The following is a 27,446-nucleotide window of genomic DNA, read 5'->3' as shown; positions in this document are numbered from 1 at the left end:
CTCCTGGCCGGCGGGGATAATGGCGGTCTTCTCCGCCGTGCTGCTCCTCCCAGACTTTGCAGGTTTCCTCTGCCCCTTCCCCACCTTGGGAGGAGTCACAGCTGAGTCCACACTCCCCCCGGGACCCCTGTGAGTGGCTTGGCTGGCTGGAGTCTTCCCCCTCTCCCGCCGGGCACTGTCCAACTTCTGGTGCTTCACAAGGGGGGGGGGACTGGCTGTGCTGTGGCTCCGTGCCACACTGGCTGCCCTGGTGGCCAGTGCACTCCACATACCTGTAACAACAGGCACCACTGGTCCCGGAGATTTTTTGGCTGAGGTGCTAGTACGGGACCTATGAGTTGGAGGGGGGGGTGGGAAATAGGTTAAGGGGGGACAGGAAAAGTTTTTGGGACACACTGGGATGGGTAGCTGGAGGGGGTTTGGGAGTGGAGGAAGAGGTTGTGGTTGTAGGAGGTGTAAGTTTTGTGGATTTGGGTGCAGTTGCATGCGCTGGAGGCTGTTGTGAGGTGGATGGCTGTTGGGTGGGTGTGTGCCTGCGTTTGTGTATCTTCGGATGGGGCTTCACAGACATACTGGGAGAGGACACAGGGGACGTGTAAATGGTAGTGGGGGTGGTGAGTGCACGTGAGCGGGGTGTGGTGGTGGGTGTGCTGGTACGGGATGTAGTGGCTGTAGTGGTAGTGCATGCAGGTGTGTGTGTAGACGAGACTGGGAGGGAGGAGGGAGACGAGGAGGAAGGGGACACAGTGGAGGCAGTGGATGTTGGTGTGTCTCTATGTGTGTGATGCTTGCGTGAGTGCCTGTGGGATGTGTGGTGCTTATGTTTGCCTGAGCTTCCCTTGTGTGGTGTGGTGTGTGCAGGCTGGTCTGATGGTGTGCTTGGGATAGGCAGAGGTACAGGGGATTGGGTCTGGGTGGAGGAAGTTGGAGGGGGAGGCTAGAGACAGGGACAATGGCTGCCATCAGTGCTGAGGCCAGAGTTTGAAGGGTTCGATGAAGGGCAGCCTGACCAGAATGAATGCCATCCAGGAATGCATTTGTGTGTTGCAACTCCCTTTCTACACCCTGGATGGCATTCAAACTGGTAGACTGCCCAACAGTGAGGGACCTGAGGAGGTCAATGGCCTCCTCACTGAGGGCAGCAGAGGTGACAGGGGCAGGGGCTGAAGTGACTGGGGCGAAGGTGAATCCCACCCTCCTGGGTGAGCGGGCACGGGGCGAAGGCTGAGAGGCTGCTGGGAGGGCAGTGCTGGTAGTGGGGGGGCGGGTGTACCTGTAGTAGTGGGGGGCACAGATGTTGCCGCCACCACAAGGGAGCTCCCATCGGAGGACGAGTCTGTGTCGCTGGTTGCAGATCCTGTGACCGCCGTGGTGCTCCCCTCACCCTCCGTCCCACTGGTGTATTCTGAGTCCGTAGTGTGGGCCTCCGTGCCCATGTGGGATGCAGCTCCCTCGTGCTCCGGTGCCACTCTACCCCCGCCTGATGATGCTAATGCACACAAGAACAGGGAGACCGCAAAAAAAGGGGGGGGGACAGTAGAAAGACAGGTTGAGTGCATGGCTTACCGCTACCGTTGGCGGACAATACAGACACAGCAGCCCCCTGCACTACGTCGCGCTGTTGGCCTCTACAGTGCCATTCCTGGGAAATGGCCTACAAGGCTATGGACAACATCTGCACACGTAGATGACCCTGGGGCATGAATAGCAGTACTTGGCACTCTACAGAGGTGGGGTGGGGGGCCACAGGGCCATGCCTTATGAATGGGCCTAGCCTACAGAACTCGCCCTGGCCTAGGGGAACCCACAGCCCTCCTCCCCCACCCAGACACCTTCACTGCGCGCAAAGTCAGCTGAATTAGAGTGTACTCACCCCCTTGTGTCTGCTGTGTTGCCCTCAAGCGCCCATCCAACTCAGGGTAGGCCACCGCCAGGATCCGGAACATCAGGGGGGTCATGGTTCGACGGGCACCCATCCCACGTTGGGAGGCCATCCCCAGCTGAGCCTCTGCCGTCTTCTTGCTCCAGCAGCGAATGTCCTCCCATCTCTTCCGGCAGTGGGTGCTCCGTCTGTGGTGGACCCCCAGGGTCCGGACGTCCTTGGCGATGGCAAATCCTTCTTCTGGTGGGCGCTGACCTACATGAAATGTACAGGGGAAGAAGAGAGGTCATTAACAACTGCACCGTCAATGTGAGTGGCCCCCATCCCTACCCTTGCCATGTGGCACATGCATTCACTGTCTTTCATGCACTCAGAACTCTGCCCCCTTCCTTCTTACAACCAGCCCACTCCACACAGGCATAGCCCATACTACATGCTCCCTGTGTACTTACCTGTTGGTCTGGAGGACTGCAGAGTAGCGTGTACTGGGGGAGGACCCCCTCGACGAGCTTCTCCAACTCCTCTGCAGTGAAGGCAGGGGCCCTTTCCCCAGACGCACGAGGCATTGTCTCTTCCAGACCGAGGTCACAGCAGGACTTGCAGTGTAGGTCCTCTCCTGTCGAAGATCAGGTATCGAGTGATTAAACAGTTAGAAAATGACAGTCACGTCTGCGGCGGTGCGTACCATCACCGCCGGCGTACATCGTCATTGGCTCCTGGGACCCATAGGGTCCAATGTTAACCAATGCAGCATTGCGCCGCGGTCTTCGTCCGCCTACCGCGACGGTGTACAACGCCAGCGCTGTTAACTCACATCCCATTGTCCCGCTTTAGAGGTCAGGCAGCCGCCATTTCAGGGGCCCACATGGCCTAATTACCAACTGCTTCACACATACCTAGGCCTACTCTCAACACACATACAGGCCACATTTTGTGTATGACTGGTGTTCTGTGAAGACTGTGGGTACATACCTCTGAGTTGTTTGACTCTGTGGTCGCTGTTGTCCTTCATAGGCACCGTCCGCTGGGACATGTGAGGAGATGGCGGAATCCTCCGGTGTACCGACCGCTGGTGGATCTGTCGACAATGGGGGAAAGACATTTGATCATCACCTACAGGTTTGACCGTGCTACAATCCAGGAACTGTGTAGCCATTTAGAGCCAGACCTCATGTCAGCAATCCGCCATCCCACAGGAATCCCCCCTCAAGTGCAGGTGCTATCAGTGCTCCATTTCCTTGCAAGTGGGTCATTTCAAACAACAGTGGCCATAGCATCAGGGATGTCCCAGCCTGTTTTCCAACGTGTTGTCCAGAGTGTTGTCTGCCCTTCTGAAACACATGCAGAGCTACATTGTTTTCCCTCAGGTGGAGTGAAAGGTGACTTTTATGCCCTTGGGCATATCCCCAACATCATAGGTGCCATTGATGGGACCCATGTGGCTTTGGTCCCCCCCACAGGAGTGAACAGGTGTACAGAAACCGGAAGAGTTATCATTCCATGAATGTACAGATGGTATGTTTGGTAGACCAGTACATCTCCCATGTGAATGCCATGTTCCTTGGCTCAGTGCATGACGCCTACATCCTGCGAAATAGCAGCATCCCTTATGTGATGGGTCAACTCCAGAGGCACCGGGTGTGGCTATTAGGGGACTATGGTTACCCCAACCTGTTATGGCTACTGACCCCAGTGAGGAATCCCAGGACCAGGGCAGAGGAACGCTACAATGAGGCCCATGGGCGGACTAGGAGGGTGATAGTACGCACCTTCGGCCTCCTGAAGGCGAGGTTCAGGTGCCTCCATATGACAGGTGGATCCCTATTCTACTCACCAAAGAAGGTGTGTCAGATCATCGTGGCCTGCTGTATGCTTCATAATTTGGCTTTGCGACGACAGGTGCCTTTTCTGCAGGAGGATGGTCCAGATGGCGGTGTTGTGGCAGCTGTGGAGCCTGTGGATAGTGATGAGGAGGAAGCAGAGGAAGAAGACATTGACAACAGGGACTCAGTCATCCAGCAATATTTCCAGTGAAACACAGGTGAGAATACATTCCTGCCTACTACATGTACTTTTACACTTCTACCTCTATCCTGTCTGTCGATTTCACCCAGTGTATGGTCACTGAGTTGTCACTTTCCCTTACGGTTTCACAGGTGTGGGTCCCAACGTGTGTCATCTGCTTAGATTCCTCATGAACTAGAGCTGTGCGACATAGGTATGTTGACATTACTAATTCCTGGAAATTTTGTCACTGTCATTGCAAATACACTATTTCAAAATCACAGACAGACTCCAGATCTTGGTGCTTTAGGTGTGTTTATTTAAAAGCAAAATATTGGAGGGGGAAGTTAAATGGTGAGGGGTGATGGCGGAGGAGTGTCCATGGCAGAGTCCAGTCTATTTGTCTCATAGGTGCATTGCCCATATGGGCATAGGAAGTGGAGCTGGGGCAGTTTAAGTATGGACAGGGTGACAAAGTGGGACAGTGGGTTGACAATCAGGGTGGTCTCATTTCTTGGCGGGGGTCTTGGCATCGTGCTCTGTCTTGTTCCTGGATCTCAGGGACCGCTTGCGGGGTGGTTCTCCATCTGCAGGGGGTGGGGTGCTGGTGTTGTGGTCCTGTGGCAGTGCCTCCTGTCCACTAGCGCCGGCGGAGGTGGTGGCCAGTTCATCGTCCATGCTAGTGTCAGGGGCCCCTTGGAATGCCACAGTGTCACTCCTGGTGTTTAGTATTTCCTTCAGCACCCCTACGATGGTGCCCAGGGCGGAGCTGATGGTTCTGAGTTCCTCCCTGAACCCTAGATACTGTTCCTCCTGCATGCGCTGGGTCTCCTGAAACTTGGCCAGGACCGTTGCCATCGTTTCCTGGGAGTGGTGGTATGCTCCCATGATGGAGGAGAGGGCCTCATGGAGAGTGGGTTCCCTTGGCCTGTCCGCCCCCTGTCGCACAGCAGCCCTCCCAGTTCCCCTGTGTTCCTGGGCCTCCGTCCCCTGGACCGTGTGCCCATTGCCACTGCCCCAGGTCCCTGTTGTTGTTGGGGTGGTGGGTTATCCTGGGTTCCCTGTAGTGGTGGACACACTGCTGATTGACGTGTCCTGGGTACGGAGGTATGGGCCCGCTGGGTGGGTGCTGTGCTGGTGTTACCAAGGGTAGAAGGTCTGTGGTGGCCTGTGCCTGTGCGAGGGGAACCGACTGTCCCGAGGCCCACGATGGTCCGGGCTGGTCATCTGGATCCAGTTGGACAGAGCTGCTGTCATCACTGTGGGCCTCTTCTGTGGGTGGGGTGGAGATGTCTGGACCCTCCTGTCTGGTGACGTTGGGTAGTGGTCCTGCGGGGGTGTAAAAGCTTAATTATTGCATCTGTGTGTGCAATGGGTGGGTGACCGCTGTACCCCAGTGCTTGCATTCCTATGTGGGGACTTGTGTGATGATGGTTTAGGGGGTTGTATGGGTATGTGCAGTGGGCATGCTTTAGTGATGGGTGTCCATGCATTGGGGTTGCATGCAGAGCTTGGTGTTGGGATGGGTGGTTTGTGATAGTGGGGTATATGTGAGTTGGTGGAGTGCTGAGGGTGAGGGTACGGGTAGGGGTGTGTGATGGCATGCAGGAAGGGTGGGGGATATATTAGTAAAGGTTTGACTTACCAGAGTTCATTCCTCCACCAACTCCTGCGAGGCCCTCAGGATGCAGAATCTGCAAGACCTGCTCCTCCCATGTTGTTAGTTGTGGGGGAGGAGGTGGGGGTCCGCCGCCAGTTCGCTGAAATGCCAGGTGGTGTCTTGAGACCACGGAACGCACCTTCCTGATGTCGTCCCGATTTCTTGGGTGTTGTCCCAATGCATTTACCCTGTCGACTATTCCTCTCCATAGCTCCATCTTCCTTGCAATTGAGGTGTGCTGCTCCTGTGCTCCAAATAGCTGTGGCTCTACCTGGACGATTTCCTCCACCATGATCCTGAGCTCCTCCTCCGAGAAACTGGGGTGTCTTTGCCGTGCCATTCGGTGGTGTAGGAGATGTGTGGGGTGGTGTGTGTGGTGATATGTAGTGGTGTGTGGTGTTTTGTGCGTGGAAGTTGTGTGGGTGATTGTGTTGAGTGCCTGTGGCTGCTAGTTTGTGGATGGTGGTGTCTCTCTCTGGCCTTCTCTCTGTAATAGTGGTCGTAGGGGTTTGTGGGTGATGTGGGTGTGTGTTTTATATTGTATTGAGTGTGTGGGAGTGGTGTGTGTATGTGTGTCAGGTGTGTGTATTTCGAATTGTCCAATGTGGCAGTGTTTTGTATGTGTGTGTGTATTTTGAGCGCGGCGGTGTGTACCGCCAATGGAATACCGCAGTTGAAAGACCGCTGCGTGGATTCGTGGGTCGTGATAGTGTGGGCGTATTTCTGTTGGCGTGACGGTGGAGGTTTTGTTTTCGCCAGTTTATCACTGACCTTTGGTGTGGCGGACTTGTGTGGGTGTCTGAATTTTGTTGGATTTCGAGATGTGGGTCATAATAGCTGTGGCGGAATTCCGCAGCCGCAGCGGTATGTTGGCAGTCTTCTGCACGGCGGTAAGCGGCTTTTACCGTCAATGTTGTAATGACACCTTTGTCTTCCACCTGGCTGTTGCCGGCTACCGCCATGGTGAGTGTTGTTTCCGCCCTGGCGGTTGGTGTGGTACATTGGCTGTCTATGGGAGTTATCACTCCCATGCTCATAATTTGGCGGTACTTACCGTCAGCCTGTTGGTGGTATTACCACCACTTTATCACTCACCGCCAGGATCGTAATGAGGGCCTGAGTATTTTCTTTCATGTGTGTGAGTACTGTGTGACTACAGTGGTATTGCAAGAGCTTTGCATGTCCCCTAGATCAGCCTTGGCTGCTCAGCTACAGCTACCCCTAGACAGCCTGCCTGCTAGACACCGACTACATTTCACTAATAAGGGATAACTGGACCTGGTACACACTACAAACCAGGGTAGCCTCCTACAATTATTCCTTTGTAGAGTCATCTTCCCTACAGTCTGTGTTACTTTTTCTTGAGGATGTCTTTTCTTTAGATGGAATTCACAAAGAAATTGTTAAAAACAAGTGCACCCATTTTGTCTCAAATATTATGAAACATGACATTAAACAAAAACATGACATTAAACATCTTCAAGTTGAGCTATATAGTCCTCCTGCCAATGGTTTATTAGAAAGAGTGAATCGATTCCTAAAACAAGGAATTCAAACTGCTTTTTCTTCTGGTATTGATTTAAAGAAAGACAAAATTACTGAAAAACAAAATTCCTGCATATCATTCTACCACAGGCATCGCTCCCTTTGAATTATTAAGGGGAATAAAATGCAAATCAAGAGTTTTGCCCAATTGGTTAGACTCATTGTGTGAATCGAATTATAAACAGGATAATAATCCCAATTCCAAACAGGGTAAAATCATTCCTTCTCTGCAAGAGATAGTGAAGAAAAGACAAGAAAAACAAAAACAATATTATGATAAATATAAGCATGCCACTGAGGGGAAATGTGATGTAGGGGACTGCAGTCTTATTGGAAAACCCATTAAAGTAAAAAAAAGGGGAAAGCAAGTTCACTTCTCCTTTCAAGGTTGAACGAGTTTCTAAAAATGCTGTTTGTTACATGAAAAAGGTTGGTGGAATAAAAGCAGGTTAGTCCCCACCACTGATATTCAAGCAAAAGTACACAATAGTACACAAGTTGTTCCTGATGAAGATTCCATTCTGAATGAGTCTAGTAAACCCAAAGATGATGATAACATAATTGCTCATATTTCTTCTTGCAATGATGTATCTTGGCCTGATTTCTCTAACGAAGAGAATACCATCACTACGCAAAAAATGCAAGACAATGTTTTGGATGAAAATGCTGATGATTCTGACGATATTTAATCACACAAAACTGTAGGTAGTAACAGAGTTTATAAATTACCTATAAGATTTCTAGATTATGATTTGATCATAGGGGTGATGATGTAGTATATGATGTATTGTCACACTTAGGGGGTCATTCTGACCCCCGCGGGCGGCAGAAGCCACCCGCCTGGCGGGAACCGCCAGAAGACCGTACCGCGGTCATTCTGACTTTCCCGCTCGCCGGCAGGTGACCGCCAAAAGGCCGCCCGCCGAGTGGGAAAGCCCCAGCAACAAGGAAGCCGGCTCCGAATGGAGCCGGCGGAGATGCTGGTGTGCGACGGGTGCAGTTGCACCCGTCGCGATTTTCAGTGTCTGCCAAGCAGACACTGAAAATCTCAATGGGGCCCTGTTAGGGGGCCCCTGCAGTGCCCATGCCAGTGGCATGGGCACTGCAGGGGCCCCCAGGGGCCCCACGACACCCGTTCCCGCCATCCTGTTTCTGGCGGTGAAAACCGCCAGAAACAGGATGGCGGGAAGGGGGTCGGAATCCCCATGGCGGCGCTGCTTGCAGCGCCGCCGTGGAGGATTCCCTGTGGCAGCGGGAAACCGCTGGTTTCCCTTTTCTGACCGCGGCTTTACCGCCACGGTCAGAATGGCCCCAGAAGCACCGCCAGCCTGTTGGCGATGCTTCCGCGGTCGTTGGCCCGCCAGGGTCAGAATGACCCCCTTAGTGCTCTGTCTTTTTTGTTTAATACTAAGACATTTTGTGTATGTAAGTTCTTTATTCTATTTGGAATATCTGATTGCCAGGTGAGAGTCAGAACCTCTAGTCCTCCACTCTGGAAAGCAGTGTTTCATCATCAGTCCCTACTTGTATCCTGAATAAATCCTTTTATACAATTTTGCCACTTATGCCACCCTCCTCATTTGTCCTTATCCCGATACTATAGTGGGATGCTTGAATTAATATCAATCACTGGTAATTACTCTGGGCCACATCTCACCACAGTGTTATTTTACACACCATGTTACCTCAGTATCAATCTAGCTTTATGCAAATCAATCTTAATCCTGCTGCAATAGCAGCAGTCTATCCCAAAATACCAGGCCAGATTATGTTATGTGTATTTGTGTAGCGCACAACTCACCTGGTAGGGTATCTTGACTCTGATTCGGAGCACCCCAAGACCGGTTTTGTACTCACTGGGGCTCTTCAGTCAGGTGTAACTTGGTTCCACTGGCACAGTGAGCATGGGACCCACATCTGGGCATACCCTGCACACTTAAATTAATTAAGAAGTGATGTGTGAAATGCATGAACTAATATCAGCCACTGGTGATTACTTGGGCTGTGTTAGAAATTGGGTCTCCAGTTGGCCGAGGTATGCACCTTGTCCAAGTAGTCAGGGTAAGTCACATACACAACCTAAATTAGCCTGTACCCACCCTTTGGTAGCTTGGCACAGAGCAGTCAGGCTTAACTTAAGATGCAATGTGTAAAGTATTTGTGCAACACTTAAATTACAGTAATGCAGTGAAAGACACCACAAAAAGAATCTACATCAGGTCAGAAAAATAGATTATATTTATCTGAGTAAAACAAGACCAAAGCAAATAAGTTGGAATTGAATATTAATTTTTAGAGCTCAAGTGTGAAAACAGTGCTTAGAAGTCATAGCATTGAAAAGGGTACTTGAGGTCACAAGGGACTGGTGCAAATCCAAAATCCTGGCCGACCATGATGGAGGGCAGGCCAGCTACAGAACCCATGCAAAGTCCGCTCAACAGTAGCTTTGATGTATGAATGCGTCAAGGGCATGATGCTCCGGGTCCAATCCTCGTAGTTGGGTAGATGCATAGAATTGGGAGTGATGTGTTGGTTTGTGCAGCAGATAGCTGAAGAAATCACTTCTGATTCCCAGGACTAGAGAAAGACATCTCAGGCAAGGGTAGGATTTACAGATGGCAGAGTCCAGCAGCACCAGGAGAGTTGCGGGCAGTCTTTGATGTCCCTGAGACTGCAGAAACAGGGGGCAAGCCAACAAGCCCTTGGAGAATCCTAGGTTCAAGGATGTAGAGAACACGTTCAGTCCTTCTCACTGAAGGCATAGTAGCAAGCACCTGGCCAACACAACAGAGAAAGTAGCAAAGTGGCAGTCCCTACCACAGCAGAGCACATAGCAAGCAGTAGGCCAACACAGCAATGCAGTTGTAGTGCCAGTCACTCTTGGCAGCACAGCAGTCCTTCTTCCTGGCAGAGGGTCCTTGGTTCCACTAGAATTCTGATTTCATGAGGGTTCAGTATTTAGACTTTGGTGCCCTGGTTCTGGAAGATGGGAGAAACTTCCAGGCATTCCTTTGAAGTCTATGAAAAAAGAAAGGGTATGCTGTTACTAAGAGAGAACAAAAAGCAAAGGCTGGTCGGAGATAACCTGAGCCACCTGATAAGAAGATCTAATTGATCAGGAGCAGGTGCCCTCAAACATCCCAAAAGGTGTCATGCTTCATCATTGGGAAGCTCCTCATTGGGTCGCCACTGCAGTGCCCAACGGGCCCCACTTAGGGGCTCTTTGCTAGAATTCTTTTGTATAATTTGCCAATGTGAATTGTGAGGTGCATTGTTCTGTATGGTGATATGAATAGAATGGCGTGGAGTGAAGATTAAAAATAACTAAGGGATATCCTAATCTTATTAAATACACAGGAAACCTTTTAATAATTAAAATGACATTGTGACATTGGCCAGAAGTGAGTACAATGATCCTACCTGACTCACAAATTAGTTTATTGGAAAAGGGTCAACATGTTTCTTGCCTATTTAATGTCAGTAATGATCAGGGCAATTCGCTAGGACTAAAACCCTAATCTACTTGTGAATGGGGCACCAAAATATGAAGGATGCTTGTAATCGTACCCCAAATGTGTAAAAGCTAGTCTAAAAATGTACCTTCAAAGAAAAAAACAACGATATTAGGCTACATACAATGACCCAGCACGAGTGGCAAAGATAGCGCTCACTCGCATTTTTGGGAAAAGTTAAAGAGGTTGCCGGCGCGAACTGCACCCGTGACCTGCCCCGTTGAGTACTTCATTTGCCACTCATACTGGTCTCTCTGGATTTCTGGTCAGCAACTGTGACTACAGGTAATCAGGGCATCACATCTATAGTCTTGTTGGATATCCACTACGTGCCTGCACAGCTGACAGAGGAGTGCGTTAGAAAAAGCTTTACTGGGTTTTCCATATCAGGTCTTTGTCTCTAACCATGCCCTCCCTACTGAATGACTAAAGACAGCACAACTGATTGCCTGCCGTCCTGTTCCTCCAATTTCTTTCACCCCATTACTGTTCCCCATGTGACAAAACACGGCGATGCATTCTGCTACTGAAAAAGGCACATCCCAGCTAACATTTAAGACAGATTCCTATACCAAATACTTCTTAACTAACTTGTCATTCATTTAATGTATTTAGCAGTATAACACTTTGACCTAGTTTTGGCTTTTTGGCCAAAAGCAGCTTAAAACTGGAATTTATTAGCTCTTTCAGACAGTGTTTTACATGCAATTATAAACACCTGATTGCGTGTAGCCGTTTGCTAAAAAGCCAAAACTGGCTTAAGGTACCACACAAGACTTCATAGCACTTGGTGTAACCAGGAAAGTAACACACTGATCCTCATCATGACATACGACTAGTTTGCATGAAGCCAACATCATAGATGAAAATTCTCGTAGTACTGCTGACAAATCCTCCCATAAGCAGCTCCTAGGTCACAGTTCAAAACATCCTCGCATGCAACACCCCCAGCTGTCACATTTCTAGAGTACAAATACAGCAAGGATGCCTCCGACATAGCAGCCTTCAGGACCTCCTTCAACCGCTACCACCGCCTGCTGAGGGCAACAAAGAAGACAGCCCTTGCACGCGCACATCGAAACCAGTACCAACACCACCAAGGAACCTTTCAACACTATTAAGGAATTCTCCAACCCGGCTGCCAGTGAAACCAACATCATACCCTATAAGGAACTGTATGACAACCTTGCACACTTCTTCCACAACAATAAAGCAACCATATACAGAAACTTCAAACCCCAACCCACACCTATGGATTTCCTCAACAGATACGCCACCACCGTAACCAACACAAACCACACACTGACCACCTGGAATATCCTCTCCACCCAGGACATCACCTCCACCATGAAATCCATCCACTCGGGAGCTCCCACAGACCCATGCCCATACCGTATCTTCAAACTTGGAAATCAAAGGATTGGCCAGGAACTCACCACCATGCTCAACACCTCTATCACCACTGCAACATTTCCTGAAGACTGAAAACACGCCAAAGTGAGATCACTACTCAAAAACCCTCTGCCAACCCCATCAAACCCAAAAGCTACCAGCCAAACTCTCTGCTCCTATTCCCAGCGAAGGTACTGGAAAATATCTTTAACAAGCAAATCATGACATGCCTGGAGCAGAACCAACTACTCGCCGCCTCCTAATTTGGCTTCCGCAGCAATCACAGCACCGATACTGCCCTGATCGCAGCCATAGACGACATCTGAATCCTCCCCGACCTAAGTGAAACAGATTTGATCCTCCTTGACCTCTAGCAGCCTTCGACACCATATCCCACCACATGCTGATCGAAAGACTCCACCATACCGGCATCCAAGGGGATGCGCTCAGATGGATACCTCCTTTCTCACTGGAAGACGCCAAAGGATTCACCTCCCACCTTTCACCTCAGAACCCAAGGCTCATCCCTCAGCCCTGTGCTCTTCAACACATATATGACCCCGCTGGTCAAAATCGTCAAATGCCACAGTCTCAACATAATTTCCTAAGCAGACAACGCTCAACTTATCCTCTCACTCACTGACGAGTCCTCCACCACCAGAACCAACTTCCTCAGATGAATGACCAGCGTCGCTGACTGGATGAAGAACAACTGCCTGCAGCTGAACACAGACAAGATGGATGTACTGATCTTCGGCAATAGCAGCAATACATGGAATAACTCCTGGTGGCCATCAGACCTAGGACCCGCACCCACTCACTCCGACCATGCCAGAAACCTAAGAATCATAATTGACAACAAGCTCACCATGAAATCACAGATCAACGCCGTCTCCTCCGCCTGCTTCCTCACTTTGCTCATGCTATGTAAGATCTTCAAGTGGCTACCCCTACACACGAGATGCACCGTGACACAGGCCCTCATCACCAGCCAACAAGACTACAGCAACGCTCTCTGTGTAGGAATCATGCACACCTCCTACAGAGAATTCAGACCATACAGAACACTGCAGCCAGACGCATTCTTGGCCTTCTACGACGAACCCACATCACAGCCCACCTCAGGCAACTCCACTGACTCCCCGTACAGAATAGATGCCAAATCAAGCTGCTGACCCATGCACACAAGATCCGCATACATTAACCACTGCCTGAACTTGCACCAACTGTTGAGAAGACTACGCTCTGCCTCCCTTTCACTTGCCTATACTCCCCCCATCTACTGAAGCAGAAGTGGAGGACACTTCTCTCACATTGCAGCAAAAACAAAATCACCTCACTTCCAGAATTCCTAATGGCCCTCAAGACCGGGCTGTTCGAATAAGCCTCTGGGACCTGCAGATTCCTGGATACCCTATCAGGTGATAAGCCGTGCTTTATAAATCATGATTGACTGAATGATACAGGTCTGCCACTCCATCTCATCTGTGACTTCAGTTTCTGCTAATTCAGTACTTAATGTTAAATAACCCTACTAATGCACTTGAATCCTGAACTGCAGACTCATGTTATTATTACACCAGTAAAAATTACATAGCTACATCAACATGCCTTATTTCGAAACTGAGGTATCTCTACTATTCCTCAATCTTTACCTTATGTAGCGTCATTTATTACAACCCTGGACTCCCACAGTTCCAGCAACGCACCTCAGTCTTCTAAATATCATAAAAAGGGACATCAACACATACCTACATCAATGTGCTGCCCGCTGTTCCAAAATTGAATCCTTTCAAGTGACTGCTTTCCTATCTGATCTTGGGTCCTGTGTCCAGGTGACATTCTCTCTGAGCTCTCCGAATTGCTTGACAAGCTGGCTGTTTGAATGACAAAAAAGAAATCTTTCCTTGCGGTTGCATTAATCGGGGCGCAATAATAGAAGCTATTTGCAAATCAGTACTTAATTTTATCCAGAAAACATACATAAAATGTCTGGAAAAGGTGTAAACTGCTGTCCAAATTCCTGGGGAATCGTGCTTTCACATGCACTGCTTGGCCCCATTTTTAAAAGAAATGTTTGGATGGCGAACCTTGTGAATCCTCCTATGAAACATAGCATCATTCACTCACTTTCTATAAGCCATTCCATATGTTGTTAAAGTGGAGGGTGTTTTTTTGACCTGGCTACTCCTCTGCTCTTGTGGCAGGGATAAACAAGAATAGTGGCGAAAGCTATCAATTGAGCAGCACCAAACTAAAACAGAAATTCAGTTATGAGCAAGGGGTAGACCCAAGCCCTCTTCTTAAGTACATGTTAAAATAATTATTACATTGCCGTCTGTGACAGATATCTGAAGTTGCTTGTAACAAGACTGCTAAAATCGTGGAGGCAGATTTAGGGACAAAAACATCAGGAAACATTTTTGTCCCATTAACTTCCACTGAAAGAGAGTACATTTTCTATAGAAAAACTAAAATATTACCATTTTTGCTAACAAAATTGGGAGGATTATAGAACTGGGCCCTAAGTTACCAATAAATCATACAACGCACCACAGGAAGTGTAGTTGCTGAGTTGCATGAACAGAAGAGAGCAGAACAGTGCCATACATATAAAGAAGCAGGCCTATTCTGGTCTCTCCTTGTGTTGCACACTTTATGCTGCCATGCGCCAACGCAGATACCCTTGAATCATAGTACAAGGGGTCTTTGTTGTGTTCAGCAGAGTTGTTTTGTGCAGTAAATGGTCCCTTGTTGCACAAAAACTGTGCTGAAAGACAATAACTTCTTTGCATGTGCTGCAGCCTCAGTGAGGTGCAGGATTCTGGGGCAAATCCAGGACTACAAATCTTTGTAGATATGGATTTCTGCCTAAATCTATGGGCGGATGCACAGGAATGCCCAAGCACTACCCATGGAATGCCTCCTTCATCAAATGTAAATTAAGGCAGTACATTGCGCTACTTTCAGTTACAAATCATGATTCTCACTGGATAGAAAATACCAACGCAATAAATTGCATCTGGTCTGCATTAAAAAAAGTAATGGAAAGCTGGCGCAAAGTGCTTTCCTCCAAGTTTGCCAGATCTATGCATGATGTGCAGGGACCGGAGAAACTTGGCAGGGCTAAAAGTGTTTGTAATTCTGGGCCCTTTATCCTTGGAATGCACATAGCAGCAAGACATTATTTTCTGATTGTGCATTGGAATGTACATAGCAGCAAGGTATTATTTTTCGATTGCGTGGGAACTGAAGTATTATTTACTATCTTTTCTCAAACATGCCAACAGACCCGACTCAGGCTACAGACTCACTATTTTTTTCAACCATAAATGGCTTTATTGTAGCTGTCTCCTTCATAAAATTGCCTCTGCCTCAAAGAAGTCAGTGGGGACAATACATTTCGCTGATTGTTATTTCAAAATCTCCCACTTTACATGCTTAAAACGTTAGAATGCGTCTCTGCATATTAATTCAATTTGCTGAAATCATTTTATTATTTCGACACCTCGTCAGGGGTAGTAAGCGCTAAATAAATACAATTACAATTAAAAAAAATGAATGTCATTGCCAGTGTCTATTCCAATTTTTTTATCTTTACTGTGCATAGTCCAAGGCCAGAAACACTACACCCTCTGCACCACAAGAGGGGGCGGGTCAGCGAGAGCTCAATAGGGCAGAGACAGACGCGCGTAAAGCAAACAGACCTGTGCAAGTAAACCACCGCTCTGCTACTGGAAGTGGGGACGTTTTGGAGGACAGCAGACAATCATGGAAACCTATGGGAAAGTAAGGAATACGGCTTTCTTGGTTTTCCCCCGTTTCCAGTAGCAAATACACTTCGTACACGATAGTTAAAGCTGAATGTGTTCCTTCTTTTGGTGTCCTTTGTGCTACGGCGCAGCCACGGAGGGCAAGGGTACCCAGTGGATCGCGTGGCGCTCAGATGGTTCTGTCGAACACAGTCTTATGATGCAATATACCGATCAGGTAACAAGCTTACATGCAAGGGAGGGCCTTGAGAAATAAATAAGGGGGGGGGGGGGCACGATAAGCATGGATATAGAAAGGGGACTGGGACGTTCTGCACTCCTAGAATGTAGATGTAGAAACTGCTGCAGAGAAGGTTATTTTCATATTCCTCTGTATAACGTTCGATTCGACTTTTAGAGTTGGTGGAATAAATATGTAGCTTTTTTAGGGTAGCACATGTAGAATATACGGGATTCTTAGAAATGCATTCTCTAATAGCTGCAGCGGAGAGCTGCTTTTTGCATTTTCTTTGGTTTTTTAAATGTGTGGTCGGGCTGAAGTCTAAGTTTGTTGCTCTTAAATTCTAACACCAACAGAAGGGACTTCGAAGCGAATGTGCGATTTAGCAAGCTTCATGCATTATGCCTGACTCCCCGTTTTCCGTTTTTACTGATTTTTACAGATAAATACAGACAGAAAACACAGTGTTTCATATCTGTATTCATTTTAAAAAAAATGGAAACATACAGAAAAATCAGTTTCTTTGGAGTGACTTTCCATACACTTTTCATCTGTTCCAAGCCAACCGCTGGGCAGATAGATGGCATGGAGAGTAAAAAATGTTCTAGTTTATGGGTCAAGAATTTTCAATTCTATTAAGGACACAGAGGTGAGGATTATGCTTCTCTCTCTTTTTCTACTGTAAATTAATAGCAGCCACTTAAAACACTTAACAAAAAAAAAACATATTTTCCCATTAACCCCAGTAGTCCATAATCTCCACCAATCACAGGTCCGCTCCCTGTATATCTGTCTCTGCCAACACAGTCCTTCAACTTTCTTTGCAAATAAAACCAAACAAATACTTGACTCCTTGGAATTGGAATCCCCACATAAAACTGGAACTCTGACGTCTTCACCGTCGACAGTCGTCTGGATTGAAGAATACCAAACTCTCTTTATCCTCTGTCACCACACGACTGATCAGGTACCCTTTTTCTCCGCTCCTGGAGAATAATAAAAGAGATACGCAAATAACACCTAATCTCTATTCATGATATAATGGGTGGGCTTTACAATTATTCAAATATTATGCATAGCATCATCAACAAATTTAGCAAGATAAATAACACAATAAATTATCTTCAGGATGGGATAATCCTCGCCTCCGTGTCCTTAATAGAATTAAAAATTCTTGACGCATAAGCTAGAAAGTTTTTTTATTCTATGTTGGGACCAGAGGCTTCAGATTATGCTAGTTCAAAGCTGATTCACCATATGCAGAAACAATATCAACAATAGGTTTGTGATAGAAAGCTTTAAATGTGGAGTCTGAAGACCAATCAGCCGCTCTCATAATGTCCTCCAAACGAGAACCAACAGAAAGCGCCTTAGAGGCCATAGCTCCTCTAACTGAATGTGCCCCAAACGTAGAAGCATCTATTCCAGCTTCCCCCAATATCCATCTAACCCACCATGCCAGAGTAGCCACAGAGACTGGACTTCTGTAAAGAAATGAGCAATTGCCTGTGTGTATCTCTTCGAATCTCACGAGTACACTCCTCATAAACTTTCAAATATTTGACAAGACATAATTTCTGATAGTGAGGAAAATCTGGATAAGTAACACATCTAGAAGCTGTCTTTGTGTGACTCGAGTTAACAAAAAAAAACTCCTGAAGGAGTAAATACTGTACCTGCTAAATCCAGTGCACGAACATCTGAGACTCGTCGACATGACAGAAGACAAAGTAAAATAGTTTGTTTCGCTGAGAGTTGCTTACGTGAAAGATCTTCGTTACACGGTCATGCTCCCAAGAATCGTAAGACTAGATCTACATCCCGTAGTGAGGAGTATCTGGGCTGAGGAGGCTTAACCATTCTAATACCACAAATCAGTTTACATATTAACGGGTGTTCGCCTACCTGTTTCCCTTCTAGGTTAGGATGACACGCTAAAATTGCCAATTTACAATTGTTAATGGTTCTGTAAGCCAAACCCTGTGAGGCTAGGTCCGAAAGAAAATTAACAATCATACTAATATTCGGTCCCAATGGATCAATACATTGTTCACTACACCAGCAAACCCATCTTCTCCATGAAGCCTCATATCTTTTGTGAGTGGAAGGGTCCCAAGACTGGGATAAGGAAAACAATGCTTTGTCTGAAACTCCAGGCACTTGTCATCGTCTCTGGAAATTCTCCACGCCATAAGCAATAACTGCCCCACTACCATCAGAGGATGCGGAGAACCCACTGGGTCAGCAATAGACCTGGATCCTTCGGGATCGAAATCGGTTGCGCACACGACATTGACATCGCAACTGGGAACCATGGTTGGGCTTTCCAAATGGGCGTCACCAAAATTCATCCCACCTTCTGTCTCCTCACCTGAGAGAGTACTCTATGAATCATGGAAAAAGAAGGAAACACATAAAGCATCTCCCTCTCCCATGATTGCAGGAATGCGTCCGTTCCCAACACTAGAGGGTCCGGTATCGAACTGTAAAATCGAGTCAGTTGAGCACTGAGCCTCGAGGCAAACAGATCTATCGAACAAGGGCCCCACTGAAGATTCAAACTGTGAAATACTAGAGGGCTGAGCTTCCAATCGCTGCCATCCTTGAGGAAACGGGAGTTCCAATCTGCTACCAGATTGGCACAACCCAGGCATATATTCTGCCGTCACTGAAATGTGATGTTGTAGGCAAAACTGCCAGAACTCCTTTGCAATCTCTACCAGAACACGAGATCTGGTCCCTCCTGGGCGGTTTATATACTGAACCGCTGAAATGTTGTCCATGCATAGAAGAATGCAACATTTCGCTTGTCGAAGAGAAATGGATCGGATCGCTAACGCTTCTGTTAATAGTTCTAGGCAGCTGATATGGAGAATCAACTCCTCTGGAGACCACTGGTCTCCTGTCTAAACTGAACCACAATGAGCACTCCAGCCCCATTGGCTGGCATCTGACTCTATAATCATCTCTGATACTGATGCAACAATGGCTCTGCTGTTGCACGCATCCGTGTGCGCTAGCCACCAAGCGATCTCCGCTCTGGCTTCCTCCGACAGTCCAATCTGTTCCGCATAGGATAAGCCCTTGCGAAAATGAATGATCTTCAGATGTTGTAAGGCATGGTAATGAAGAGGTCCTGGAAAAATCACCTGAATAGATGAGGCTAATAGACCCACCAAGTGTGCTAGGGTCTTCAGTGATATAGTAGGAGAGGCAAGGGCTCTCCTCAACTCTTTCTTGATGGAAACCCTCTTTGCGGGTGGCAATAACAATTCGGCTTTGACAGAATCTACCTGAAAGCCTAAGAATTCTATGACTCTGGACGGGGTCAAGACTGATTTGTCCGAGTTGATAAGGAAACCTAGATCCTGTAGGAGATGGACCGTCCAAGACAGATGTAACAAGACTGACTCTTCTGTTTGAGAATGTCTTTGAGGTATATAATGAGGCCAACTCCTCTTTCTCTGAGGAACTGCACCACCGGGCTTAAGAGCTTGGTGAAACACCAGGGTGCAGAAGAAAGACCGAAAGGGAGAACAGCAAATTCGTACCATTGAGCTCACCAATGAAATTGGGGATATTGACGGTGTGGCTCGAATATAGGCACCGTAAGATATGCGTCCTTGAGATCTAGTCACAATAGATAGTGCCCTTCCTGAAAAAGATCTCTTAAGATATGGATACCCTCCATCTTGAAATGACGGTAGACCACACAGGAGTTGAATTCCTTTATATTGAGTATCAGACGTAAACCCCCGCCTTTTTTCCGTACTAGGAAAATAGAACTGACAAACCCGGAAGGGTGGGGTCTCGTTCTGATGATGGCCCGCTTCTGTAGAAGGGCTTCTACCTCTCTGTTCATTAAAGTGGTCTCTATGTGGGAAAAATGAATGGGTCGAGGATGGGAGTTCTGTTGAGGAGAGGCGTAAAACTCTAGTTTTTATCCCCGCACTGTCTGTAGAACCCAAGTGTCTTGGGAAATGCATTCCCAAGCCATTTTGTGATCCTTCAATATAACTTCTCAACCCAGAAAAACTCCTGAGAATGGAATAATTCTCACCTGTAGATGTCCCTTCGGAGGAGTTGAAATCACCTCGGTTGTTTCTGAACCCACAACCTCTGCCTCTACGGGCTCTAGTAGGGTAGAATCCGGACCTGGAGGATGAACTTTAGCCCTGTGGATTGTAGCCTACAGAGGTCTGGTAGAATCCGCAGCCTGGTGCTCGACCCCTGTAGTGTCCGGCCCTGATAAAAAGGCCCCTGTTGAACATCTTCTTCATTGAAGGTTGGGCCTTGTCCAACGCGCAAATTGTAGCTACATACTTCCCCAAATCCTTGACAAATTTGTTGCCAAAAGCAAACCATTTGCCAAAGAACCTGCCTCAATAGGGGCCAGTTCCACTAGCTTAGGATCAATGCGTATTAAAAATGAACATCTGCACTCAATAGACATAGCATAGTTTGCATTACCCAAAAGACAGATGGCTCGCTGAGCCCATTCCAACATAGTTTGGGGATCCAGAGGTGTATTTGATTCTTTAGACTGGACCATCAGCTCTTAAATGTTCGTGAGTGGACCAGATATATCTAAAAGTTTATCCTGACAGTCTTTCCAGGCTCGGTCTAAACCCGTCTTCGGGTCCCTAGAAAACCTCTTATTGAAAGTTGCCATGTTTGGATCGAGATCAGGCGTATCCGCCACTTTGCCCAACAACGAGGGTCGAAGGCATTCTGAACGGAAAGAATTGCGAACGTCAAGGTCAAAGCCCTTTCTAAGATGGTCTTGCACATAATGTGCCACCTCTGTCCATGAGATCCTCTCTGTTGAGCATGGATGGATAATATTTTCTGGATCAAAAGATAAGGTGCGGGTAACCTGGTCACCCTCTTGGATGTTGTGAGACTTACACTTGCGTTTGCCTGACGGTTTAGGTACGTCATGTTCCTGGTCAGAACCTGAGGAATGTGAGATTGAAGAAGGAATCCGTTCCCTCTGAATAGAAGATTCCATGCGGGTCTCTGGGACCACCAGTGCTGGAAAGGAACCATATACATGGTTCTTTATAACGTGCACAGCCATTTGCGCCAGGGTTTTTGCAGATGAGGCTGGTCCTCTTGAGGCTCGTTGGGCAAAGCCCACATCAGAAGTCTGGTCATGTTTGGAGCCAGAGTCAGGGAGAGAGCGCCCTCTCCATTCATGTTGGCCAAATCTTACAAGTGGCTGAGTAAAGGGTTTCAATGCCTTGATAACAGCCTGATTTACTGAGTCTTGGACATGATATCCCAGGGCTTCATCCAATCTCTCCTCCATATGATGCTCATCAGCTGCTTCAGGAAGGTCCTGAAAATACTCATCCTCCTCGGCGTACTATGCCATGATTTTAATGAAGATGAATGAAGGAGGTCAAAAATGGAGGGGACAGCCCCAGCAGGAAGAAGCTCACAAAGTGAGTTAAACAAATTTCTCTCTCTATATATATATCAAGATAAAATGTGGAGGGAGCTCCTGCTGACAACCCCTGAGGCAGAACCCTGCAACGTTTAATCGCCCTGTTGGGCATTCAGGGGGCCTAATTACAGCTCTGTAAGCACGAGCGCATAGCGTTCTCTCCGATCCCACAGCCAAACACGAAGGAGATCAGGGAGGATGCATGCACATCATGGAAATAGAAAGAAGACTAGTCGTCTTCCGAGGCGGTCCCGGTCTGGGCGTCTCCTGGACTCCTTAGCTTCTCCACACGGGCAAAGCCCTTTATATATATATATATATATATATCAGTACTCCCTTGAAGGTGACAGCGCTTCACCCCGATGTGAAATAGTTGGACTGCATGGGCTGGAGCCAACACATAAGCGGATCGCGTCCCAAGCAATCGGACGTGCATAGCGTCCTGAATATTAAGGAAGCACTGCGACATGCTTCAGGGCCCTGCTCCACGCTGCTAGTATGTTTTGTTAAAAAAACAATATCATAAATACATACCGTTTTTGAACACCACAAGTTGTAAGTGTAAAAGATCACTTATCTGTTGGCTGCAAGCAGCAAAGAAAGAGGAAGGACTGTGTTGACAGAGACAGATATACAAACCTGTGATTGGTGGACATTATGGACTACTGGGGTTTATGGGAAAAGTAGTTTTTGTTATTAAGTGTTTTAATTGGCTGCTGATAATTTGCAGTAAAGAGAGAGAGAAGCATAATCCGAAGCCTCCAGTCCTGACATAGAATTAAAAACAAGATGATATTTCCTTACATTGCAACGTATGTCAGCATGCATTTGCAGGTGCTAATATTTACCTGCAGGTTGATTGTTATGTTATATTTGGCTGCTTAATTTGTTAAAACACAACAGGCGTCAAAGTATAAGTGCATGTTTATTAGTTAAATAAATGTGGAACTATACCATTTTACACCTTCATTTATTCACAGAACACAAAATAAATATGGATAAGATGTCCAACAAATAAATATGGATAAATACAGACGGAAATGTTAAAAAAATAAATACTATAAAACCGGGAGCCCTAATTATGCCCTAAGGGTGAGCCCTCGCATTGATGCATGTCACGCAAGAATAGCCACTCCAGTCCTGCCTGTTTCTTTCTGGAAATTCCATTCCTGCATTTATAATTAGAATTCCCTTTGAGTACCAAGTGCAAAAAAAAAAAAAAAAAGTGAAACCAGTACCGAATAAACGACTCCCTGACATGGAACATCAGGTTCTACTAAGGACACAGACGTTTCACATCAATGGATTGCTGGTTTAAACAAGCACTGGCAAAGCCCATAGATCTTGCCTGTATGAGAACTGTTGACATTGTTGGAGTGGCATGGCATTGTGTGGCATTGGATTGTTAGAAATGGGGTCTCTAGTTGGCAGTGGTTTGCACCCTGTCCCTCACTCTAGTCAGGGCAAGGGAGCCACACAGCAAAGATAACCTCTGCTCACCCCCCTGGTAGCTTGGCACAAGCAGTCAGGCGTATCCAAGAGGCAATATATAAAGTATTTGCACATGCACACAGTAACACTGTGATAATGCCGGTCACAGAGTTGCACAGACTCCAGGTACGGTACCATAGAAAATAAGGAAACAAAGACGTTGCGAGTCGGGGAGGTGAAGCGTCGCTGGAGCAGGTACGGCATCGGTTCCTTACTGCTACAGAGGAGGTGATGCGTCGGTCCCTTACTGCTAGGTAGGGGAGGCGTTGGTTCCTTATGGATGCAGGGGAGATGATGTGGCATCAGTAGTGAGGCATCTGTTCCTTACGGTAAGGTCGGATCGATGAATCTAGCAGATCAAGACCTGAGCCATCGACTTTGCAGTGTTGCAATCACACCACAGGGCCACAGGTGATGCGGCGGAGTCGGGTGTCACAGACGTCGGTGACACAGCAATTGGGACTCAAGCTGTGGCAGGACTTCAGAGGCGCTGCAGCAGCATTGGGCCTGCAGCATCGGTCACAGTCATTGCACTCAGCGGAGACCACAGCTCAGGTGCGGGCAGCAGAGTCGGACAGTGGCACCGGTTCCAAAGTCGCTCTGGAGTTGATGTGCTTGTTTCTTCTTGGTTACACCAGAACTTACTCCCAGTGGCCCAGGAACTGGTTTTGGCACTACTTGGCAAGTCAGGACTCTCAGCAGGAGAACCCAGGTGCTGGCAGATGAAGTCTTTGATGTCCCTGAGACTTCTTAACAGGAAGCAAGCTCAGTCCAAGCCCTTGGAGAACCTTTTGAATCAAGATGTAGAAAGCAAAGTCCAGTCCTTTCATTCCTAGGACAGAAGCAGCAAGCATCAGGCCAGCACAGCAAAGCAGCAGGCAAAGTGGCAGGCCCTCCTACAGCATCCAGCTCTTCTTTCTGGCAGAATGTTCTCAATCCATAGGGATTCTAACTTTGTGGGGTCAGAGGTCCAGTACTTATACCCATTTCTGTCTTTTCAAATAGGCAAACTTCAAAGAGAAGTATTTGTAGTGCACAAGACCCAGCCTTTCCCTCCCTGACCCCAGACACACTCCGGGGGGTTGGAGACTGCTTTTTGTAAGGACAGACACAGCCCTATTAAAGTGCAAGTATCAGGCCCTCCCACCATTCTAGCTCAGGAAGACCCATCAGGATATGCAGGGCACACCTCTGCTCCCTTTGTGTGACTGTCTAGAGTGAATTCACAAACAGTCTGATAGAAATTGGGTCTCTAGTTTGCAGAGGTATGCACCCTGTCAAAATAGGGACCGCAGTTCTACTCATGGTAAGTTCACTACACAACCTAAATTATTCTGTGCTCACTGTCTGGTAGCTTGGCACAGAGCAGGCAGGCTTAACTTAGAAGGCAATATGTAAAGTATTTGTGCGATAACCCATACAGTAACACAGTGAAAAACCACAAAACGTACTCCACACCAGTTTAGGAAAATAGATAATATTTATCTGAATAAAATAAGACCAAAACAAAAAAAATTCAACATGCACAAGTCAAGATATCACTTTTTAAAGATGTAAACAAGTCTCAATCTTTAAAGTCAGTGTTTGCATCCTTCTAACACACAGTACCTGGGATGTGTCGGAAATAACGACGCACGGGGGCCACAGAGGAGGAGATGCATTGAGAAATAAGGTGCAGTGTCAGATTTTCTGGTGAAGCACAGGCGATGCATTTGTTTCTTTCCACGCTCCAAGGTGATGCTTCAGTTTCCAGGAGTGAAGCCCTGGTTCCTCACTGTGATGCGGGCATATTTTGATGCCCAGGGACGATGCATTGAAAGTCCTTGACTCGCTGGTATAAAGAGCAGGCACTGTGTCGATCCGGTAGGTGATGTGGCAAGTTTTCAGCCGAGAGGTAGGCACTGTGTCGATTTCTGCCGGCACTGTGTTAATTTTCTGATGCATGTGGATTTTTTTCTCTTTGGTGAAATATTTGTGGGCCTGAGACTCCAGAACACAAAGCAAGCTCAATCCAAGCTCTTGGAGAGCCCCCGTGGAGGAAGGCAGAGTCCTTCCAGCAGGGTCAGGGAACTGCAGGCAGCAGGACAGCAGTCCTTCCAGCGAAGCAGTTCAGATGAGTCCTTTGGGCAGCGAGGCAGTCCGTCTGCAGAGTCCTGATGTAGGTCTTGAAGTGTCTGATTTTGGAGGGTCACAGACCCAGTATATATACCCAAAAATTCCTTTGAAGTGGAGGAAACTTCAAAGAGTGGTTTTGAAATTCACAAGGTTCCCTTTTAACCCAGCCCTGTTTGCCCGAATCCCTGTGAGGGGTCATCAGTCCTTTAAAGTGTAAGTGACAGCACCTCCATCCTCCCTGCCCAGGGAGACCTATTCAATATGCAGATGAATGCAGATATGACTGAGTGCCCTGTGTGTATGGATGTCTAGTTGGAATGCACAAGGGGAGCTTTCAACCAGCACAGCCCAGATGTGGATTGGAGACAGGCTGAAAGGCACAGAAGGCACTAAGTGCAGGGAAATTGCCACTTTCTAAAAGTGGCATTTTTGAAATGTAATGTTAAATCCAACTTCACCAGTAAGTAGGATTTTCAATTACACTTCTGGCAATACTAAAGAAGACGGCTACTCCTTTCAGATTAGAATATACCACTTAAAATTATATAAGGCAGGTCTAATGCTATCATATGAAAGGAGCAGGCCTCATGGCAATGAGAAAGAAATTTGTGAGTTTTTCACTACCAGGACATGTAAAACACATAAGTACATGTCCTACCTTTTACGTACATAGCACCCTGCCCTTTGGTTTACCTAGGGCCTACCTTAAGGGTGACTTAAATGTAGAAAAAGGGGGAGTTTAAGGCTTGACAAGTACTTTCAAATGTCAAGTCGAAGTAGCAGTGAAACTGCACATGCAGGCCTTGCAATGGCAGGCCAGAGGCATGGCTAAGGGGCCATTTTTGAGTGGCACAATCAGTGCTATAGGCCCACTAGTAGCATTCAATTTACAGGGCCTGAGCACCTCTAGTGCACTTTATTAGGGACTTGAAGGTAAATCACATATGCCAATGTAGCAGGATCCAATGTTACGATGTTTAGGGGAGAGAGCACATGCACTCTAGAACTGGTCAGCAGTGGTAAAGTGTGCAGAGTCCTACAACCAGCAAAAGTAGGATCAGGAAAATGGTGGGAGGCACGCAGAAAGTTGGGGGAAGACCACCCCAAGGCTGTCAGATCTAACAGCCCAATGTTATCCAGACCCAGACATGTATTCCACAGACAGGCAGAGGCACAGAATGGTTAAGCATGAAAATGCCCACTTCTTAAAAGTGGCATTTTCCAACTTACAATTTAAAAAATAACTTCACCAAAAGATGTAGTTTTAAATTGTGATTTTAGAGACCCCCGAAACACTCTAGCTCTATCTGCTCCCAATGGGAAATTACACTTAAAAAGTATTTCAAGGCAGTCCCCATGTTATCCTATGGGAGAGATTGTCCTTGTAATAGTGACAACTGAATTTAGCAGTATTTCACTATCAGGACATGTAAAACATACCAGTACATGTCCTACCGTTTAAATACACTGCACCCTGCCCATGGGCCTGCCTTGGACCTACCTTAGGAATGACTTGCAGGTACTAAAAGGGAAGGTTTGGGCCTGGCAAGTGGGTGCACTTGCCAGGTCGACACGGCAGTTTAAAACAGCACACACAGACACTTCAGTGGTAGGTCTGAGACATGTTTACAGGGCTGCTGGTCGGTGGCACAATCAGTGCTGCAGGCTCAGTGGTAGCATTTGATTTGCACACCCAGGGCACACATGGTGAACTGTACTGGGGAATATACTGGCATTGTGTGGAGTGGAGTTGTGTAGCATGAAAGTGCGTGGAGTGAAATTGTGTGGAGGGGAATTTTGTGATGTGGAGTGGAATTAAGTGGAGTTACGTGGAATTGTATAGTGTGGAATGGAATTGTGTGGAGTGGCATGGAGTGAAATTGTGTGGAATGGAATTATTACAAGTGGAGTACAACTGAGTGGAGTTGCATGCAGTGGAATTGTGTGGCATGGAGTAGAGTTTTGTGGAATGTAACTGGCGTGGACTTGAATTGTGTGACTCGGAGTGGCATTGCATATCATGGAGTAGAATTTTGTGCTGTGAAGTGGCATTTTTATGGTAAAGAGTAGAGTGGCATTGTGCAGTGTGGAACGTTGCCTGAGTTGCTACACAAATTGTCCCTCACCACTTGAAAATGTCATGACATATAAATGCAATTTTAATCCACTATGTTGCCCATTATCTCGAACTATGATCTATGTACACGTCTGATGCATTTGATCAGATGCAGAAGCCTGTTAGTATGTTAATTGCTTCTGTGAGAAACGTTTTGTTTACAAATAAATGCGTTTTAGACCAAAAGGAGCCTGTGGGCGAGGGTGCAACTTATATTGGTCTGACTGGGGAGCCAGGTGGCAGCAGTTTTGTGGAGCTAGACGTTGCGATAGGGACATTTTGGGGGC

The 27,446-nt window shown here is 47.3% G+C and overlaps 1 protein-coding gene and 1 long non-coding RNA gene across 3 annotated transcripts in view; one reads left to right on the top strand and one right to left on the bottom strand.

The window, feature by feature from the left end:
- Nucleotides 1-9,311: 9,311 nt before the first annotated feature.
- On the bottom strand, nt 9,312-13,876 carry LOC138289818 (uncharacterized). Its single transcript, XR_011202554.1, has 2 exons — nt 13,747-13,876; nt 9,312-10,109 (listed from the first exon to the last, which is right to left on the bottom strand). It is a non-coding gene; the product is annotated as an uncharacterized lncRNA (long non-coding RNA).
- A 1,775-nt stretch (nt 13,877-15,651) lies between these two features.
- LOC138289792 (alcohol dehydrogenase 1-like) overlaps nt 15,652-27,446 on the top strand; it is a 324,764-nt gene continuing 312,969 nt past the window's right edge. Inside the window, exon 1 of one of the 2 annotated variants that reach the window (XM_069230197.1) lies at nt 15,652-15,784. In XM_069230197.1, coding sequence (XP_069086298.1) covers nt 15,767-15,784 — 18 coding nt within the window. In that variant the 5' untranslated portion in view covers nt 15,652-15,766. The remainder of the gene's footprint in view (nt 15,785-27,446) is intronic. The other variant, XM_069230198.1, reaches the window with a different exon arrangement.

Source organism: Pleurodeles waltl, chromosome 1_1 (genome assembly GCF_031143425.1).
Source record: "Pleurodeles waltl isolate 20211129_DDA chromosome 1_1, aPleWal1.hap1.20221129, whole genome shotgun sequence".
In the NCBI taxonomy this organism is placed as follows: domain Eukaryota; kingdom Metazoa; phylum Chordata; class Amphibia; order Caudata; family Salamandridae; genus Pleurodeles; species Pleurodeles waltl.
This window is presented reverse-complemented; position numbering and strand designations above follow the sequence as displayed.